This window comes from Mustela erminea, chromosome 8 (assembly GCF_009829155.1).
Source record: "Mustela erminea isolate mMusErm1 chromosome 8, mMusErm1.Pri, whole genome shotgun sequence".
In the NCBI taxonomy this organism is placed as follows: Eukaryota; Metazoa; Chordata; class Mammalia; order Carnivora; family Mustelidae; genus Mustela; species Mustela erminea.
Window position 1 is genome coordinate 28486140 of NC_045621.1, and position 21417 is coordinate 28507556.

General features: G+C 46.7%; 1 protein-coding gene across 1 annotated transcript in view; it reads left to right on the forward strand.

Annotated features, from left to right (window-relative positions):
• Positions 1 to 6026: 6026 nt before the first annotated feature.
• The window catches only part of LOC116597303 (sterol 26-hydroxylase, mitochondrial), a 35079-nt gene continuing 19688 nt past the window's right edge, over positions 6027 to 21417 (forward strand). Inside the window, exon 1 of the mRNA XM_032354823.1 lies at positions 6027 to 6534. Coding sequence (XP_032210714.1) covers positions 6271 to 6534 — 264 coding nt within the window. The 5' untranslated portion in view covers positions 6027 to 6270. The remainder of the gene's footprint in view (positions 6535 to 21417) is intronic.

The following is a 21417-nucleotide window of genomic DNA, read 5'->3' on the forward strand; positions in this document are numbered from 1 at the left end:
GTGGGCAGTCCGGATCCCTGCGTGGGCTCTTTTGAACATTATTTCAAATGGGGTCACCTTGTTTAAGCAGGGTGTACATTGCGCCCTGAGGAGGGCAAAAGGAAGTAGGTCCACCCATCCACCACCAGTCTCCAGAATTAGCTTTGCCAAGGTCTCTCTCCTTGCCCAGAGCTCTGGGCCCTGTAGGCACAATGTAGCCCCCAACTAGTGTCCATGGCTTTGGCCAATGCCTGCGAGACTGAACTCACATATGCAGGGCTGTTGTTTGATCCAATTGCGAGAAGTAACCCAAACCTCTAGTAGCTTTTTGGCTACCACTCCTGCCATCTCATGTTTTGCAGAAAAAAAGCCTCTACCCAGCCTACGGTCCATGTAGATGTTGGCGATCTTACCCTTGGCCATCTGCAGTGCCTTGGTGAGTGCAATCAGCTCCATTTTTTCCGCCGAGGTTACGTGTGGCAGGGCTGTCGTCCAGAGTTCCTGCTCAGGAGAAACCACCACAGCCCCTGCATACCTCTTTCCATCGACCATGTAGCTACTCCCGTCTGTGAACAGAGTCATCTCCGCATCCGGGAGGGGAGTGTCTCTGAGATCCGGCCTTATTCCTGTGACCTGGGTTAGGACCTCTCCGCAGTCATGTGGGTGGTCAGTCAGCTCCTCTGGCAGCAACGTGGCTGGATTTAGCACCACCGGGGGCCACAAAGTCACTTTTGGTTCATTGAGGAGGAGGGCCTGATACCCCGTCACTCGGGCGTTTGTCATCCACTGGTCTGGGTAGAGTCTGGAGAAGGGCCTTGATTGTGTGGGGGGTGGTCAAAATGAGATTTTGACCCAAAGTCAATTTACTTATATCCTTGACCAGAAGGGCCATGGCAGCAATTATGTGGAGGCAAGGGGGAACCCAGCTGCTACTGGATCTAGTTTCTTGTTAAGATAGGCTATTGGCCTTTGCCGAGGCCCCAGAGTCTGAGTCACAACTCCTTTGGCCACCTCTGCCTCTTTACCCACATACAAGTGGGAGGGCTTGGTAACATCTGGGATGGCCAATGCTGGGACACTCAGTAAGGCTGTTTGTAATACCCAAAATGCTTCATATATGGTGGGGCTGACTGACTGGCAAAGGCAAGATCATCTAAACGAGTTATCCGGCAACTTCTCTGAAGTTTACCTCAAGTTGTCTAGTTTAGGTAAACAAGCATTTTAAAAACAATTAAATCTAGAATTTAACATCCATTAAGGTGTGTTATTAAAACATAATTTTTCTCTCTAGAATAACCCTCATTTCCAGAGATAGTCAAATCAAGAACTAATTTATTTGAAAAACAATCCAGTTTTAACAAACTTGGCCTAATTATTTACATAAGAACAGTAAGTGTGATCATATAGATCTTTTAGAATCTGCTCTGCTGGAACTTCTTATAAGGAATCTCTAGGTTGAACTTTTAGTAGCCTCTCCAGGCCAGAAGCCAAGCCACGTAGTTGCCATCAGACATGCCTATAATACCTGTCGATTTGGGTGAATTCCTCTTCCTGAGGTCCTGCCTCTACCAGGAATTGATATTCTTTACTCACCTGGGGAGGCTGCTGGGAACTCTGTGAGCAAGGTATCAGGCCAACAGTTCCAAAGGGCTTTCCGGCTCCATGTATAAAATCAACCTTAGTTCCTTTAAGCTGTCTGGTCATACCTGAGTCTTTTCAAATATGACATTCCAGTCAAAGCCTTGGTAAAATAACCAGTGTTTCCAATGGTGTCCTGTTACAAGGAGAAAAGATTCTTATTGAACTCATGTAAATGATTGATTGCCATGGAAGAATGAATACTTGCTGAGATCTTTTGGTTTCAGAGGGTTCAGATAGAGAGAAAAATTGAATACCTTGATTCGTTTACAAATGAATACTTTTAAATCTCTGTAAGTTACAGATAACTAAAGAAAAAGTTTCTCTAGTCTAGAGGGACAAACATTACAGAACCAGTCATGTTTAAAATAAGACAAAACATTAAGAGACACAACATTACAATCTTTCAGTTCCCATGTTACTAATTCTGGTTTAGTCTGAAGGCAGCTTTTACTTCTGTAAATTCTTATCCATTTCAGTTCTGGGATTTTAACATATCAAAGACCTGTATTTGTCCTGAAAGTCTTCCCATATGAATTTCCTTTAAGGTGAGGTCATCTTTCAAGAGAATTAAAACAATTACAAATGACAAAAACTCAGAGTAGATATGGTCAAATATCAAGTGATGACCCTTATCAAAACATTAAAATTTTAGGAAATGTATAGAACCTTTAGAGTAGTTACAGCATTTACCCAAATGTAACCCAAGGTTTATCATTGGTTTACCAATACTCCCTGAGTAATTTAGCATATCAAGGAAAAGCCTAACGAGTCAAAGAGATCTCATTTACAATTTTGGGCAGGCAAAGAGAAAACCATTTACATTTTCTTAACAGCAGATCAATTAATCTAAGAAAATTTTGTCCTTTTATTTTTTTTAAAGATTTTATTTATTTATTTGACAGACAGAGATCACAAGTGGGCAGAGAGGCAGGCAGAGAGGAGAAAGCAGGCTCCCTGCTGAGCAGAGAGCCTGATGCGGGGCTCGATCCCAGGACCCTGAGATCATGACTGAGTTGAAGGCAGAGGCTTTAACCCACTGGGCCACCCAGGTGCCCCAACTTTGTCCTTTTAAGGGGAGAATTTCAGTTTTATACCAATGTACCTTTAAAACCCATTCATTTCAATCTTAGTCCGTTCTGACCATCCTAAATTTCATTTCAAAGATTTCCCTTCACAAACCTTCTACAACTTTCCTTTGCATTTAGGTTTTGTCCCAAGTCATTTCCTTCCAAACAACCATCTCATTTAGGACAAAATTACCTTCTTTTACTTTCAACAAAAGGTACTCCCACTCCTTAAATCTTTCTTACATATCACCTACTTTGCTACATACAGAGTTGCTTCCTTTATTTCCATCAGTCTTTTTTTTTTAACATTTTATTTATTTATTTGACACAGAGAGATCACAAGTAGGCAGAGAGGCAGGCAGAGAGAGAGGGGGAGAAGCAGGCTCCCCGCTGAGCAGAGAGCCCAATGTGGGACTCGACCCCAGGAACCTGAGATCATGACCCGAGCTGAAGGCAGAGGCTTAACCCACTGAGCCACCCAGGTGCCCCTATTTCCATCAGTCTTAGTTACACTTAGCATTTTGTACTTTTAGAAACACCTTAAAAACCTCTAGTCAGTTATTAATCTGTTGTGAATGGTTATAACAGAATTCTTTAGATGTCAATTTATCAATCAGTTAAGCACAAAGCATGTTTACTAACAGATTTAAGTATTATTTTCTTTGCCGTAAGAAGTCAAAAGCACAAACCTATGTTCAGTAATCAGTGACTTAGCATTTTATCCTCTTTGGAAAAGACGTAAATGTCCAACAAATTTAATTCCATTTGTTATCCAAGCAAAACTTTAAACTTTCAGGTTACCAAAGACTTTGAAAGCGATCTCAGCAATTACCCATTAAAACTTTGAGACAGACAATTAACCATCAGTTTGGCCATTTCTTTGCTAACAGATTTTAACAAATAACACAGCTTATTTGACCTTCAGTAGACTTTGAAGTTTCACGTTTACTGCTAGTAACTTAAAAGACGTGCATATCTTAATTAAACCAACAAACTTAACTTAGTTCACATACTGATTTACGTTCCACCTGGGCCCACTCCACTTTGAATTTTTACCTGAGACACGGGTGGGAAGATCTGGATTGGGGGGTGTTAGGTCCAGGGGGTGCTCTTCTTGCTCCTTGACAGTGAAGAACAGAACAAAGTGCCACCAGAGTGCAGAGAAACGGTTCCCAGTTCTAGAACTCACCAGCTCCAAGAGAAGAGGAGATGCCCTGCTTTCCACCAGCAAGGTTGGGGGGGGTTGGCTAGGCAGTCCCCGTCCAGCCAGAAAGGGCAAGGAATGTCCCCAAAACAAAGGTAGTTTCAGCAGCTGCTTGGGCATATTCCTTAAAGTCTCTGTCTTGAGTTAGACTAACCCCAGTTAGCTCCAGTTAGAGCCATTAACACGAAATGAGTGAAGGAGAAGCCCCACATCTATTAGGAGGAACGGAGAGGCGAAAGTCAGTCCCCTTACTCTCTGCTTGCCTCATTTCTCCAAACACAACAACAACGCAACAGACAACAAAAAGACAGGACAAAGACAACCGCAGATCCAGCGGCCCTCCCGGGGCCTTCCTGCATTAAAGGATGGCCATTCAGACATGCAGAAAGTCTGAAACTTTCCCTTTCATATGTCCGTGCTCAGGTTATGAGCTCTTTCCCTAACATCCGAGAAGTGGTCAATCATCAGAGTCAGAGGAGTTGTCTGCGTCTGTCCCATCACGTGCTCAGTCCACAACAAGACAAATACACTTACGACAACAAGAACACACTCACAAAGACAAACGATCCGGCGTGGCCGCAAAGACAAAACTGGAAGGAAGTTAAGGGAGAATTCGGCTGTAATGGCAGCGGGCTCTCTTCACAGATGAGGACCTCGTCCTCTGGGCCCGACCGCAACAGCAGCCGAGCCTCCAGATGAAGACCCCGTCTTCCACAGCTGAGAACCTCATCCTCCAGGCAGGAGCAAGGGACATCTCCACAAGTCCCCCGGGTCGACGACCCGCCACGGGTCCGCTTGAGCCAATGTCGACTTCAGATACTCAGATACTTAGACTTGGCCCGACCACGACAGCAGCCAAGCCTCCAGATTGGAATTCCTACAGGTAAAAATGCAGATTGGAGCTTCCTAAAAGTTTGCACGTGAATAGATTAAAAAAACAAAAACAAAAACAAAAATGAGTGCACTCACCAGCCGGGGCAGGACCCTCTGGGTCGGAGTCCTGGGGTCTCTCAGATCTGGGTGGAACCTCCAAATGTTGTACCCAAGTTTTTGCATCGGAGAGACCACCCAGGAGCCAACACCAATGCAATCACACGAGGGTTTATTCGACAGGCTTAAGCTTGGGCCCAAGTATACCCGATGCAGCAGAGTAGGGACTCAGACCAGAGCTTAGTTAAGGCAGGGGTATTTGTGGGTTCCTGCTACTAAAGCAGGGTGGGGGTCTTTAGAACTAAAGTAGGGTGGGGCTTCCTGAAACTAAAGTAAAGTAGGGGAAAGTTCAGCCCTTGGGCACAGGGGTCTTAGATGGCTGTACTTATGCTAAGGCTAAACCTGAGGTGGGATGGCCTTAATTTTTCTCAGCCTCCACACCATCCTGCTTTTACCTTTCTGAAATAGAAATAACTTTTTAATATACTTTGAATATATAGGAGACAAAAGATTCATGAAACGCTACTCTTTCTTCTTGGCAGTGTTTTCTGGACCATTTTACTCTTTTCCATCTTATTAAAAAATAATTCTGGTCACAGTCCCTAAATCCGGGCTCAACCTACAGCTGGAAAAACTCTGCCTTAGCTGATTTAGGAATGTGGAGGCAATAGAATTGCATTAACGGACACCTAATACTTAAATTTGTTTGCTTGTCTTTCACCGGCCAGGAATCCGATGACCTTGGACAAGGGGCTGTTTTTCTTGCTGTGCTCTGCTTTGTTTCCTTTTTTTCTTTTCTTTTCTCTCCTTGCTGGGAGCTCAGACTCCTGGATCAACTCCGGGGGCTTGGGACGGGGTTGGGGGGGTAGGGTGGGTGCGCATTAGGAAAAGCCAGAGGCCAGTTAAATCCCAGCAGCCGGTTCCTGCTCTCTGGAAAGTGAGGAGCACCGGGGCGAGGGCGCTGTGCGGTGGCGAACCTGTAGGTCAGGCAAGAGCCGGGCTCGCTGGCTGGGGCTTCCTGGCCTTGGAAGGGCCCCGGGCTTCCAGAACTTTGCTGGACTGCGAGTCAAAGTACAGACCAAAGAACTTGACGTTCTCGCTGCGAGTACGCGGAAATGCAAGGTGGGGAGTCGGAGCAGCGGCGGGCGCCGTCGGCGCTCTGGGAGGGGTCTGGGTTAATCCCGGGGCGCATCCTCTGCAGTGGCGTTGGCCGGCGCCTCCCCTGGGCCGCAGGCCAACCGCTGGAGAAGACGGCCTATGTGTGTTCTTCGTTAGGTCCCGTTGGAGAGACCGACGACCGCAAGGGAAAGTGAACAGTAAGGGGCCTGGCCGGCTTTCGCCCGGCCCACTCCCGGCCTCTGGCGCCCTTGAACCCGCCCCTCCGGGTAGATCTCTGAGCGGGCTCCAGGCGCTCTTCACTCGCGGTCCAAAGGCGCGGCGACGCGGGCAATGGATCTCGTGGCTGCTCTGCGGGGCGCGAGACTGCGGCGGGCGCTGCTGGGGCCGCGGGTGGCCCTCCCAGGCCTCTGCCCACACGGGGCCAGAGCCAAGGCCGCCATCCCCGCCGCGGTCCCGGTTACCGCCGAGACTCCTGGAAACGGGCCTGGCGACCAGAGGCTGCGGACCCTGGAGGAGCTTCCTGGGCCCCGACCGCTGCGCTTCCTCTTCCAGCTGTTAGTGCAAGGCTACGTTCTGCGGTTACACAAGCTCCAGGTACCAGAACCGGCCTCGCGACTGGGGAAGGGGGGAGTGGGGGGAGTGAGCACCAGGACGGAGGAGCAGGAGATGGGGAGATGTTGGACAAAAAAGTGAAGGACGCGAAAATTTAGCTCAGGACCGACTGGAGCTATGGTCCTAGGCTGGACGTCGGTAGGGATCACGTGTAAAGGGTAGACAGAACTCTGTGAGCTGAAATGAGTAGGTGCAGAGCGGTAGGCACCAGGGAGGAGGTGACTTGGGAAGCCAAGTTCAAAATGCACGGAGGTTGAGAGAGGCGGGAACTGTCTTGGTAACAGAATGGCAGGTCCCAGTGTCTACCCTGTCAGATGTGGTAGAACCACTATTTAATTCTGGGGTGGTGTTGACTACCACAGACTTCTTCCAAAGGAAATGGCTTTGGGGAGGGTTATGGACATCTAGCAATTTGCAAGATAAGCTTTCCCATAGGGAGAAAAATGTCACTTCTGGGGGACTGAAAGCAAAATCATAGACGTTCAGGAAAAGGTGTATTTTGTTGCTGTTATTATTAAGGAATCAATGTCCAGTAAGGAGAGTTTATTCAGGGGAGTGCTGAGGCAGGGATGGATGGATATCCCACTGCGAATGGACAGAGACTGGAAAACCCAATGTGGGTTAAGGTGGAGAGGTTTTAGGAGATGAACTGAAGAGATTCAGCTGGGATCTGTCTTCCCAATGACTATTACAAAGTACAGACGTACCGACTCTGCCCCAGGCATTTTTTCAAAGGGCTGGGATTCACTGGTAGGTGGCCAGTGTCTACATGGTTTATAGGCCCCCTTGCGGGAGAAGGAGGACAAGGGTCTGAACGAGTCAATAAACTGCTAATTTCACAAAGGGAACTTGAGTGCAGTAGGACGGACTAGACGGGAGAGGTAGAGAGGGCCTCAGGGAACGAAGGCTGGGGAGTGGCCTGTCTGAGCCGCCCTCCGGACAAAGCTGGACCAGGATTGAGGATGAAGTGACTCTTAGTGTCACTTAGTGACTCTTAGTGTTGAAGCACTAACCGGACTAATTTCAGAGCCTCTGCTCCCACTGGGTTGCTGTCCTCTCCTGGGGTCTTCCCTGTTAGCTCCTGTTCCTGAAACTGGGTGGGCAGCTCCCAAGGTACTCAGAGATGGTTAAAAAAGCATTCCTTCCAGGCTTAGCGTCAAGAAACCAAATAAGCCAAGAAACCAGAATCCTGTAAACTTTTCCTATGTGATTTAACCTCTGGAAATGTGAGAGGCCCAGTGAATGCCCCAGAGGTGGGGACAAAGGATTTCTCACCACTTCTTAGGGAGAGTTTACTGCAAGGTTTTGCTTAGGATTTTCTCTGGAGCAGTAACTACCAAAGAAATTCTAGACCATCCGAAGAGGTGTAGGAGGAAGCAGGAGAAACCCGGGAATGCGTAGCCTTTTATTTTATCTTATTTTACTTTATTTAAAATTTATTTATTTATTTGAGGGAGAGAGAGAGCGCGCGAGAGCTAAGGGAGAGGCAGATGGAGAGGGAGAGAGAGAATCTCAAGCAGACTCCACTCCGAGCGTGGAGCCCTGAGATCATGACATCAACTGAAATCAAGAGTCGTCTGCTTAACCGACTGTGCCACCCAAGAGCCCCTGGCATGTGTAGACTTTTAAAGCAGCGGCCAGAGCTAGGATCCAGGAGAGCCCCCTGGCCTCCAGCCCATAGATCCCAGAGATCTGGAGTCACATGAACCTTCCCAGGGCATCGATGGAAAATACATTAGCCCTTCTCAACCTGGGACTGGTGTGAATTCATGAAGAGTGGAGGGTTGCACATCTATGAAACCCAGTTAGTACCCCTACTGAGAAGGAGGATACATTTCAGGGACACACACTGTATCAGTTAAAATTTATTTGGTTGCCACTCCCACTGGCTCAGGTAGGCTTATTGGCTCCTATAACCAAAAAGTGTAATAGTTGGTTCCCTTAGCTATGTAGTGTGCTCTGGACATTCATGAGATGATCAAAGCTATAGTTTTTGTTTTTTGGCATGTGCCTTGGCTCTGCTGTCTTGCAGAAGTTAGATGACTGACCTGGGCTTCCTACCCAACTCTGAACCCATCACAGTGGCCAGAGACATACTCTAATTAGCTTAGACACGTACAGGCTCACCCCTAAAGCTGGCATTGGGGTCCCTCCCGCCTAAACCAGGTGAGTACTGCACAAGGCATACGAGTGGAGTTGCTCTAAGGGCAGCTGACCGTAATAGCCCCTTGTACCCTCAGTTGTCAAAAACCGTGTATCACATGCAAAAATCATAAAATCAGCTCAGGGAAGCATTGTAGGGCTCAAGGGATAGAGTGGGGATTGGAACATGTGAAAATCGTGCTAGCCCATAAATGCAGTTCCCTTCTCTAGCTAACTAAAATAATACCAAGTGCTGGAAAAATGAAATGTGAATGTACATTAAATTTATATGTAGATTTAAATTAATTTATTTCAAAGATGTCAGCTGAGAGAATGATGAGACTGGTTACATATTCCATTGCTCTAATTGGGGACTGTCTTGGCTGGGGACCCCTCGTGTGCCCCACAGTGCCCTGTGCACATAATTGTCATTTCATATGCATGTTTCTCTCTCTCTCTCTCTTTTCTTTTTAACAGTTACACATTTTTTTTCTTATGGTGCAAACTGTAAGATCTACTCTCTTAGAAACGTTCAAATGTGTCATAAGTATTAATAATTATAGTCACCAGGCTGAGCATTACATCCCCAGGCTGTAATTTATGTTGTATTTATTTTGTATCTGGAAATTTGTATCTTTTGACCCCCTTCACCCATTCCGCCCCCTCCCACCTGTGGCTTCTGGCAGCCACCAGTCTGTTCTGTGTATCTATGAATTTGGTTTTGTTTGCTTTGTTTTTAGATCCTGCATGGAAGAGAGATCAGTCAATATTTGTCTTTCTCCGACTTATTTCACTTAGCATGATGCCCTCAAAGTCCATCCATTTGTCATAAATGTTGAGATGATCTTCTCTTGTGTGGCCAAATAATACTTCATTGTATATATACCGTAACTTCTCTACCAGTTCATCCCTTAATGGACACTTAGATTGCTTTCAGGTCTTGGCTCTTGTAAATAATGCAGCCATGAGAACGGGTGCCTAGATCTTTTTGGTTAGTATTTTTGTTTTCTTTAGATAAATACCCAGAGTGGAATTGCTGGATTACAGGGCAGTTCTATTTTTGATTTTTTTTTTTTAAAGATTTTATTTATTTATTTGACAGAGAGAGATCACAAGTAGGCAGAGAGGCAGGCAGAGAGAGAGAGAGGGAAGCAGGCTCTCTGCTGAGCAGGGAGCCCGATGCGGGACTCGATCCCAGGACCCTGAGATCATGACCTGAGCCGAAGGCAGCGGCTTAACCCACTGAGCCACCCAGGCGCCCTCTATTTTTGATTTTTTGAAGAACCTCCCTAGGGACTGTACCAGTATCTGTCCTCACTGAGAGGACACGAGGGTTCTCTTTTCTCCGCGTCCTCACCAACACATAATCTTTCATCCTTTGGAGGTTCATGCTTCTTTTTTTTTTTTTAAATAATTTTTATAAAGATTTTATTTATCTATTTAAGAGAGAGTGAGAGCGAGCTTGAGCAGGGTGGAGGGAGGAAATGCAGAGGGAGAGGGAGAAGCAAACTCCCCACGGAGCAGGGACCCCAACGTGGGGCTCGATCCCAGGACCCTGGGATTGTGACCTGAGCCGAAGGCAGATGCTTAACCAACTGAGTCCTCCAAGTGCCCCTTTTTGAAGTTCATTCTAACAGGTGTGAGATGCTATCTCATTGTGGTTCTGATTTGCATTTCCCTGATGAAGAGTGATGTTGAGAGTCTTTTCCTGTCCCTGTTGGCCATCTGTATGTCTTCTTGGGGAATATGTTTACTTGGATCTTCTGCTCATTTGTGAGGCTGATGATATTTTCTATTGTCTTTTTAGTCTTTATTTTATTTCTTTTCATCCTGATCTTTGTTGTTTTCTTCCAGAAACTAACTTTGAGATTAGTTGCTGTTCTTTTTCTAGTTCTTTAAAGTGTAAAGTAAGGTTGTTTATTTGAGATCTTTCTTAGTTCTTTCGTTTCTTTTTTTTTTTTTAAGATTTTATTTATTTGAGAATAAGAGAGAGAACATGAGAGGGGGAAGGTCAGAGGGGCAGCAGACTTCCCACTGAGCAGGGAGCCCCATGTAGGACTCGATCCCAAGACTCCAGGATTGTGACCTGAGCCAAAGGGAGTCGCTCAACCAGCTGAGCCACCCAGACGCCCATGAGATTGTTCTTGTATCTTTTTTTTTTTTTAAGATTTAAAAAAATTTTTTTATTTGACAGAGAGAGAGATTACAAGTAGGTAGAGCAGCAGGTGGGAGAGGGAGCAGGCTCCCCACTGAGCAGAGAGCCCGATGCGGGGCTCAATCCCAGGACTCTGGGATCATGACCCAAGCCAAAGGCAGAGGCTTAACCCACTGAGCCACCCAGGCGCCCCTCGTTCTTGTTTCTTGATGTGGCATCTATCACTGTGAACTTCTCTCTTAGGCTTGCTTTTGCTGTATCCATAAATGCTGGCTTTTACCACTCTTACCATCCTTTCCTTAAGCCTGCATTCCCGTTCTCCACTGGACATGAGCATCAAAGGCCAGATGATCTGGGACCTTCTGAACCTAACAGGCATCATTCTGCCCAATGCAGAGGGTGTCATGTCCAGCTCCAGCAGCCCCAGTGCTAGGTCAGCAGCAGGAGCAACCTCCTAAAGACTGTGGGAAGGAACGGGGCCTGGGCGCCCCCTCCTGCTCAGTCTCCCGTGCTGCGCGCTCTGCCCCTGTAATTTACGTAAGCACCATGGCTGTGTCTGTGTCCCTAAAAGCATGTTTGATTCCCCAGCTCAGGAATCTCCACAGGGCCTGGGAATCAGCTTTTTTTTCACAGGGACATTTGAGGCCCTGGCCTCCTTTTCCCAGGTGCCCCCTTACTCTTTGAGGGTTTAGGATGCTCTATTTCCATTTTCATATGTCTTTAGGTATTTTCTGATTTTTTGCTTCTAGGTTTCTTCTCGGTTATTCAGTAGTCTGTTGTTTAATCGCCACATTTTTATGAATTTTCCAGTTTTGGGTTTTTTTTTTTTTTGTAATCAGTTTCTAGTTTCATACCTTGTCAGGACAAAAGATGCTTGATAAGATTTTAATCTTCTTAAATTTGTTAAGACTTGTGTTGTGGCCTGTCATGTGATCTCTCCTGGAGAATGTTCCATGTGTGCTTGGAGAAGAATGCGTCTTCTGTCGTTTTTGAATGGAATGTTCTGGAATGTTCTGTGTGAGTCTGCTTAGTCCCTCTGGTCTGCTGTGTCATTTGAGGCCAGTGTTTCCTTATTGATTTTCTGTCTTGATGATCTGTCCGGGGGATATCAAATTCCCCTACTATTATTGTGTCACTGCTATTTCTCCCTGTAAGTCTGTTAGTATTTGTTTGACATACTCAGGTGCCCATGTTTTATATCATCGTCTGTTTATGGCTTAGAGGCTGATAAGTTCTGAGGGCTGGGCCTGTGTCCTTCCCACCTTTGTATCCCTCAGTGCCAGACACAGTCCCAGGTAGAGGGAAGGTTCTCAGTAATGTTTAATAAAAAACAAATTTCAGGGGCACCTGGGTGGCTCAGTCAGTCAAGCGTCCAATTCTTGACTTCAGCTGCGGTCATGATCACAGGGTGGTGAGATGGAGTCCCGCGTTGGGCTCCGTGCTGGGCGTGGAGCCTGCTTGAGATTCTTTCTCTCCCTCTGTCCCTCCCTGCTCTCTCTAAAAAGAGAAAAAATATTAAAAAAAATATAAAAACCAATAAATTTCATGTAGCAGCCAGAGGCCTGTGACGGATACTGAGCAGTGGCTCCCTCTGGTGGCAAACTTGGTGAGACTCTCGTCCGCCCTGTGGTCTGGCTTGTGCGACATGGGCTGGGGTGAAGACAGACAGCGAGGGCGGTGGGCAGAACAAGTAAGCCTGACCCTTCAGGTCTCAGCTTTTCAAGTTCAGAAACTAAATCGGCAAATTCAGCACGGGCAGACTATTAGGGACTGACTGACGTTGGCCAAACCCACAGAAACAAATTGTGGATGGGGGTGGCCGTGTATTTATTTACTAAGGACGCCAATCCTCTGGGGGATTCTAATACTGAATCACATAGAAACCCTGTATCCCAGTTATCTATTGCTGTGTAACAACATAATGGCCTAAACCAACGTTTTGTTACATTCCGATTCTGTGGGTCAGGAATTTGAGCAGCGCGCATCAGAACGGACTTAACTCAGCTTCACAGTGTAGTGGGGCTTCCGTTTGAATGGCTGGGATGGCTCGAGCGGGGCCGTATTTCTGGGCCTTGCGCCTGGCTTTTGGCTGGCTTCTTCAGTTTTTCCCCATGTCACAACTCCTGGGCCTGGAATTTCCAAGATAGTTTCTTCAGTTGCATGTTTGGTGCCTGGGCTAGTTTGGCCATATCAGCAGAGTTTCTCTCTCTCTCTCTCTCTCCATGTGGCCAGCCTGGGCTTCTGCACATCATGGTGGTCTCTGGATAGTCAGAGTTCTTGCAAGGTACTGGCTTCCCCCAAAGTGAGTTTCCAAGAGCTGGAAGGTGGACGTGGCCAGTTTCTTAAGACCTGGACCTGAAAACCGGCACAGTGTCATTCCGACTGTATTCTACCCATCAAAGCAGTTGCAGAGCCCCCCCAGATTCCAGAGGAGAAGACATAGACCTCACCTCTCGATGGGAAGGGTGTCAACGAATCCGTGGCCATCTTTAATCCGCCACATCCTCTTCCAGGATCCAAGTACCTAGGGAGAGAAAATAGTCATTACATTAGTGGCGCTTGGTGTCCAGAGGCCCCAGAATGAAAGGAGCAGAACTGCACGAAAGGAAATTTCATCTAGGCTTTGGAGAAACCTGGTTGAATGGGCCTCTCTGGTGCCTGTCCGTTAGATTAAGTATCTCTCTCTTGAGAGATGAAAGCTGCCAAATTCTTGCTGCTTGGCTCCCCTCTTCTGGGTTCTGTAATGGCCACTCTCATTCTGTTAACACATTCTTTCTTCGGTTTGGCTAATACCATTGATTAGATGGATTTTCTGCTCCAGGACTCCTGTTACCATCCAGCCTTTCAGAGATTATCCTCTAGTTACCTTTAGTTGGCTCTCAGATGGATCTGGCAGACATGAGAGGTTGTCCTTGAGACTATGGCCAAACTGGGTGGATGACTTTTAAGCCACAGGGATGGGAAATTCGAAACCAGGTATTAAGGTCGAAGGTGTGAATCATACCAACTTAGCAATGGCTGTTAGAATTTTTATCTTACAAATAAAGTTCTGTGGTCAAAAGAACACTGAATAGTCAAGGTAGCCATATTTCCGATTGGGAGAGCGTAGAATGACGTACGTGTCCTGGTAAGGGACTAATTAATTATAGTATCTTCATATGATGGAATTTTATGCAACCATTAGAACATACCTTAGCTCTGTATATTAATATGAATTTCCTGCTAAGAGATGGGAAGAAAGTAAAGCACAAAACTAAATATATGCATGTATATGTTTAGTAGGTGCCTAAAGTCTTTCTAGGAGGACGCGCAAGAACTTGGTAATGAATGGTTGCCTCTGTGTGGGGGTCTTGGCACTGGAGAGGGGAGTTAGGATGAGGTCTTATCTTTTATTGCAGGACTGCTCTGGACCTCCACCAGGTTTTTGAGAGGACCTATTACCATAAAAACAACAACATCCCCGGGCGCCTGGGTGGCTCAGTGGGTTAAAGCCTCTGCCTTCAGCTCAGGTCATGATCCCAGGGTCCTGGGATTGAGCCCCGCATCAGGCTCTCTGCTTAACAGGGAGCCTGCTTCCTTCTCTCTCTCTCTCTCTCTCTGTCTACTTGTGATCTATGTCAAATAAATAAAAAAAAATCTTTAAAAACAACAACAACAACAGCCGAAGAACAGAAAGCAGGAGATAAGCGCATGGCTGACTGCGTGCTTCCTAGTGTAACATAGTATTTTGAGGTCCTCTGATGGCCCTTCCCCTGGCACCCTTGTTTGGCTCTGGGTCTTTTCGATTTCCACCTCCGTGCTACACCCTCTTTCCACTTCTGCGTCCGCTGCTGATGGCACATTCCTTGTTCTTGGGGCGCTCTCACGGTTCCACCTATGACCAGCTCCGCGTGTAGGCAAAGTGCGCTCAGCTCAGCACACCGTGGATTTGCTTTGGGGTGGGTGAAGGCTGCAGGTTTGGAGCGGGGGGGAGTTGAGCGGTGCTTCTGTCTCCACCCCACAGCCCCTCTGAGGGTGCCCCAGGTGCCTTGTCTTGAATCACCCACTCCCCTCAGCCCGTTGTTTGTCTAGAGTGCTAAGTCCCAGGGAAATTCTCTTTTTTTTAATGTATATTTTTCTTTTTTTTTTTTAACATCTTAATTTTATTTTTTTCCGTGTTCCAAGATTCATTGTTTATGCACCATACCCAGTGCTCCATGCAGTACATGCCCTCCTTAATACCCACCACCAAGCTCACCCAATCCCCCATCCCCCTCCCGTCCAAAATCCTCAGTTTCTCGGAGTCCACAGTCTCTCGTGGTTCGTCTCCTTCTCCGATTTCCCCCAATTCATCATCACTAGCCGTCAGGGAAATTCAAATCAAAACCACATTGAGATACCACCTTACACCAGTTAGAACGGCCAAAATCAACAGGACAGTCCCAGGGAAATTCTTACTGGCCTACGGTGCGTGTCTTTGTAACTTAACAACACTTCTGTCTTCTTGCATAAAAACAGACATCTTTATGATTATTGAAGTAATGGATACACACGTGCATCACTTTTTTTTTTTTTTTGCAAACTTATTTGTAAAGTAAAAAAAAAATCAGAACCATGTTAAATGCCCATGAGCAGGATAAAGAAATTGTGATATAGTCCTACAATGAAATAATATAGGACAGTCATAACAAATGCACAAGCTTTTAATGTACCCATATATAACTCAGAACAAGGTTGACTAGAATGATAGGTACAATAGAATACTATTTCTGTAAATAAAAACCGCACAAAAGTACTATAGGCTGTCACTGAACACGTATATATGTAGTAAAATTATTTAAACATTGATGGAAAGAATACATTTCAAATTCAAAATAGTGGTTGTTCTGGGAAGGGAGGGCAAAGGGAATGATAAGAAGGAGACTTGGAAATGTTTTCTTTTCTTTTCTTTTTTTTTTTTTAATGTTTTCGTTTTTTAAAAAGTTTGAGGGGGCGCCTGGGTGGGTCAGTGGGTTAAGCCTCTGCCTTCAGCTCAGGTCATAATCTCAGGGTCCTGGGAGAGCCCCACATCCTGCTCTCTGCTTAGTGGGGAGCCTGCTTCCCCCTCTCTCTCTGCCTGCCTCTCTGCCTACTTGTGATCTCTGTCAAATAAATAAATAAAATCTTAAAAAAAAAAAGGTTTGAAACAAATATGACACATAATAACGGTTCTTAATTTTGGTGGGTGGGTGCGTATGTATTTATAATGTTATTTTCTTGAACTATCCAGTAAAATATCCAGTAAATATTCATAATAAAAAATACAAGCAGTCCTGCTCATCCTAAGTCCACTAAGAGCCACTGGCTTGGTCTGATCTCGGAGACCATTCAAGGCCAGGTTGAGAGCAAGGAGGACCGGGGAATGCTGTTAATTATTTAGCACCTTCTGTCTCTTGGAAATGTGAATTCCACTTGTGGGAGGGGGTTGGGGCTAAATTCCTGACGACACTTTGACAGTCCTGAGACAGGACTATCCCAGTGGGGCTCCTCTTCACCTCTGACCCCGAGTGGGCCTTCTTTCGGCCACACCTGTCAGTGGAAGCAGAGTGGCTCGTGCTGACCGTTCCCTCTCTCCTTCTGTCTATCCAGCTGATGGCTGCCAACTTTTAGGGGCAAGCTTGTTGCAACCTGCAAAATAGTACGTGGAGTTTGTGAGTTTACTTTTGTAAAGGAAAAGCTATTTCCTTGCTGTTTTCATGTTTTTTGTTTTGTTTTGTTTTGTTTTGCTGTACCGAGAGCCTCCCTGAGGAGTCCACTAGTCAGTACACGGAACAGGCCCTTAAGTAGGAAAACAGAACATTGCCATGTGGTATCAATTTTTCCTAGTGGAGATTTTAGATGATTTTAGTGTTATTTTTTTTTCCTCTTGTGACAGCTTTATGGAGGTAGAATCACGTGCCCTATCATCTATCCCACTGAACGGTTACAAGGCTTTTCGGAGATTCCCAGACTTATGTGACCATCACCACATTAATTTTAGAATATTTTCATTGCCCTGGAAAGAAACCTGGGGTTTTCTAGCGTCACCCGGGCTCCATTCCCTCATCAGTCCCTGGCAACCACTCATCCATTTTCCCTCTCTGTGCATTTGCCTATTCTGGGTATCTCGTATAAACGGGCTCACTGGCTATGTGGTGGATTGTGAAAGGTGCCTTTCACATAGCAAGCTGTTTTCCAGATTCATCCTCGCTGGGGCCTCTATCAGTCCTTTGTTCCTTTTTATGGCTGAGTAATATTCCCTCCCGGGCTATGCCCCATTGTAGTCTTTTACCCGTCTGTTAATGGAGGTTCATGGGGTTTCCACTTTGGGGGTTGGTATTATTTTTTGAGTTTTCAAGGTACACATAACTGTCAAAGAGAAGCACAGGAGACATTCGTGAAAGTGGTGAAAACAGATTTTCCTCAGTAATGCGTGACAGGAGGGGAAAGAGATAAATTCCCTCTGCTTTGTGAGGCGGTGGGGGGTATGACGGGGCATTTTAAGAGGAGAGGGAGGGAGGGGGGAGCGGGACGGTGCGGGCCTGAGCAGAGTCAGGGAAATGAAAAATCACAAAAAGCAGGAAATGGGTGTTTGGTCCATGTGAGACTCATCTGGTTTGTTAGCCGGGGCTTATCAGAGTTAGAGGTCTACGTGTCCTCAGGGACTGGACACAGGGGCCTTATTTTTGGGTGTCGGCTGGAACAAACAGGAAATTCTTTTGGCAGCCTTGGGTTTTCTTAGGCAGGCCTTTCTCCGAGGGATGAAGGTCATCCTAGGGATGCTACTCCGAGCTGTTAGAAAGCATATTGGTGTGCTCGAGCCTTTCTCGGCCACAGCTGAGGCCTAGCGGAGAAGAGGGCTGGGAAGAGCCTGACCAGAATCCTGTTAAGGAGCAAATCTCTATCCCAACCCAAAGCTGAGTTTCCTAACTCTGTTTGGGTCCCCGACCTAACAAGATTAAAAATCTGAAAGCTATGGCCCTTTACAACAGCAAAAAATGAGTCTGTATACAACATATTACATAGAATTTCAACTTTCCCTCCCCACCCCCAGCCTGTTTGCACACCCCAGGTAACCATCCCCTGCCTAGAGGCAGATTAGTGCATCCTAGGCACCATGCCTAAAATGTGTGCAGTGGCCATTATGACCTGCCTTGAGTTATTGACCTTAACATATGGCTAGCCACAGTGTACCTTGGGGATCAACTAATAGTATCGTTCTCTTACTTATTTAACTGACGAAATGTCAAGAAGAAAAGGCAAAGCTAAGTCCCGACTGATTTAATCAATAAAGATAGGACAAGCCACTTTCAGGTTTGGACATATGACGGCTTACGTAGTGAAAGGAAAAAGAGACAAAGGTCCCAGTTCCCCGTGAAGCCTGTCCCACACATTCAAAAGGACGACACTGAAACTTGCCCACCAGATGAGAGCAATGTGAGTTACAGGGTACCCCGTGGCTGACGCGTTCCTTCTAGACGGCAGCCAGAGGCATTTCTACTCTGTGGCTCTTGTCGGGATGGTGGTAACCAAAAGCCAGCACTTCATCAGAACCTAGGAGGTGAAGAGAAACTGTTTCATGACAGCCTCCCAAGGGAGATTAGGAAGGCAAATGGGAGATCCCTTATAGCGGCTGCTTATGGAACATTCTCTCATATTCCAGGAAGATGGCAGAGTGTTCTGCCAAAACTCCTAAGCTATGGCTCAAGTCATCAAGGGTGTGGATGTGTACGAGGCTGCTCCGCGATTCTCCCCTGACCTTTACATATCCAGATATGAGAGAGAATTCTCGGGGCTGGGACCCCCCCCACCAGATAAACAGTCCAGTTCTACTGATAGGAGCTCATCCCAAATTTCTCCCTTATTTACCAACTACCATTCTAGAACCTTCCTGAACCCTGACAGCAGGACCCTGAGGAGTTGTCACCTCACAGTCATAACCGTTATCGGCAACATCTGTTAATGCCCAAGAGTGGCAAACATAGCTGAAGGCAAGGGAAGCACCAGGTTAGAGTCGTTCACCCTGACTCTCCTTGCTGTGTCCATATTCCAATAGGCTTGGTTTTCTAAGAGGCGAGTGTGGGAAGAAAAATGGTAGAATGAGAAGAGTTAATTATGTGGCTGGGGTCCCCCACTGCTTATCCAGGCCTCTCGAGAGGATGGAAGGGGATCTGTACAGGCTGTGTGCCAGGCCAGGCCAGCACTGGTACCCCTCGCTCTATGCCCCCACATTTCCTTTACCACTGGATTGTCTAGCGGGTGGTCCAGACATATTTGTCAAGCTTCTTTGGCTTTGTGTGCCAGAGTCACTAGGCCTTGTTTGGGGGCCCAGTCTTGAATGGTAGATGGATTACTGTGCCCTGGTGCAGTGGTGTACCCAGGTGTCTATAGGGTCCCTTCAGGGGCATCACAGGTCCCCTCTGTTTGCTGATTCCACCAATGTCCATCCAAGGAAACCTTCAGCCACGGGCATCCACTTGGGTCTCGGACAGAGGCTATGGGTCTTGTGTGATCTTCCGCCATATTGTTCCTTCCCAGAGAGCCTGAGACGTGTTCATTCAGGCATTCCGCTGCTAAGCATCAGCCCGCACTGTCAGGAATCAAGGGAAAATGTAGCAAGGTGCATTTGGGGAAGGCTTTTCCAGAATAAGTAGCACAGCTCACAGCTCTGTGTGTTGAACAGTGAGGGTTCTCTTTTCCGTGGATGGTTGTAAGCAGTTTTCTTTGGGATCACATAGCAGCAACAGCCCAGTATCCCCCATGGCTCTCAACTTAGCTCATCTGTCCGTGAACCAGGCCCAGTCTTTGTCTAGGACCTCAGTGTGGCGAGGCCCCCAGGAAGTCTTAGGGGCTGGCCTAGACCCTGCAAGTGAATCAACACATCTGGAGGACAACTGACCACTGAATGGCTGGTGGATGACTTCCCCAGACGAACTGCTGCCATCTATTAGGGGATGCTTGTTAGGCCATGCCCACCTTGTTGGGGTTCTCATTTCCGACCCATCTCACGAGAGGGACACCAGATCGAGCCACAGTTTGCTGTGTGGAACTCCATGTGCACTAGCTCTTGGCAATAAGCCAGTGACAGTCTCTCACGTGGGGTATTCCTGGAGCTGATGTCAGGCGAGGGCCATGTTCCAAACCCTAGAGAACCAGCTTCCCGTGGCCACATCATTTTGCTGCAGAACTCAGTAGCCACTGAGCTGTGTGACTTGAATGGTGTGTGAGGGTTGACCCAAGTAGAATGGTAGTCTGTATTGTTGCATTCTTTTGTGTTTTAAAAAAAATCAATTCATTCATTCATTCATTTTAATGACCTCTACATCCAATGCAGGGCTCAAACTCATGGACCCTGAGATCAAGCATCACAGGCTTTTCCCACTGAGCCAGCTAGGCACCCCCAGATTGTTTTCTGAAGCATCATGTTTGTCTGTACCAGTTCTTTGATCAAGACAGTGATCTTTCCTTCTACCCCTTCCCTTTCCCTGGAATCCTGTACTACTTTATTGATAACACATGACTGAGCTGAGAGAACAAGGTAGACCCCCAGTGGTCCACTCAACCCACTAACACTGTTCTGATCACTAACACACTAATGTGTGTTAGTGTGGGGAAGCACGCTAACACTGTGCTTCCCCATTGGGAACATCCATTACAGTGCGGAGAAGTGTTAAATGTCCTGAACACATCTATTCCCATGACACATTCAGTAGTATCCATTACAACCACCCGAGTGTATATTGGCTCAAAAAAGGCTCACCCATGATGATTGTTGATTTTCTGTGTCATCTTGGCTAGGTTATGATATTTGGTGAGTCTAGTCTAGGTATTTCGATGAAGGTGATTACCATTTAAATCAGTACCCCTTGAGTAGAGCAGTTACCCTCTATAATGTGGGTTGGTGGGCCTCATCAAATCAGTGGAGGGCCTTAAGTGAAAAGACGTAATGTCCCTAGAAGAAGGAAATCTGCCTCCAGGCTGCCTTCAGACTCAAGACTACAACATCAGCTCCTGCTGGAATCTCCAGCCTTCTGGCCTGCCCTATAAATTTGAGACTTGCTACCCTGCCACAACTGCATGAGCCAATTACTTAAAATAAATCTCCCTCTAGATATACATATACCCCTGTGGTTTTGTTTCTCTAAAGAGGTCTGATTAACATACCCACAAAATTACATCAGTCTCTCGTCCCATCTGAGAGTCACTTCCAAATCCAGCTGAAGTAATTTTTCAGCCATGCCCTTGGGTATTTCTCAGCATCCTAATGACTTGTGCCCAGAGGCCAAAAACTGAAAAATTCTGACAACCTTGGTTGCCATCAAGTCCCGAACACATTTTAGCCAGTGAGTGCATAAGGACCCTGGTCCTCCTCAGGGAAGGAGGGACTTGGGCCTCTGCCCTAGTTGTGTTTGTTCTTGAAGGGGCTAAGGTCTGGGGAGAGGGGCAGAGTGGAGGCCCCAGTCTGCACCGCTCCAAACCACACAGACCTCAGCAAAGGTGCCTTGGTCCTCTTGACCCTCCTTCTCTTGGTCCACAGTCAGTGCCGATGGTGACTGGCGATTCTCCCCTCC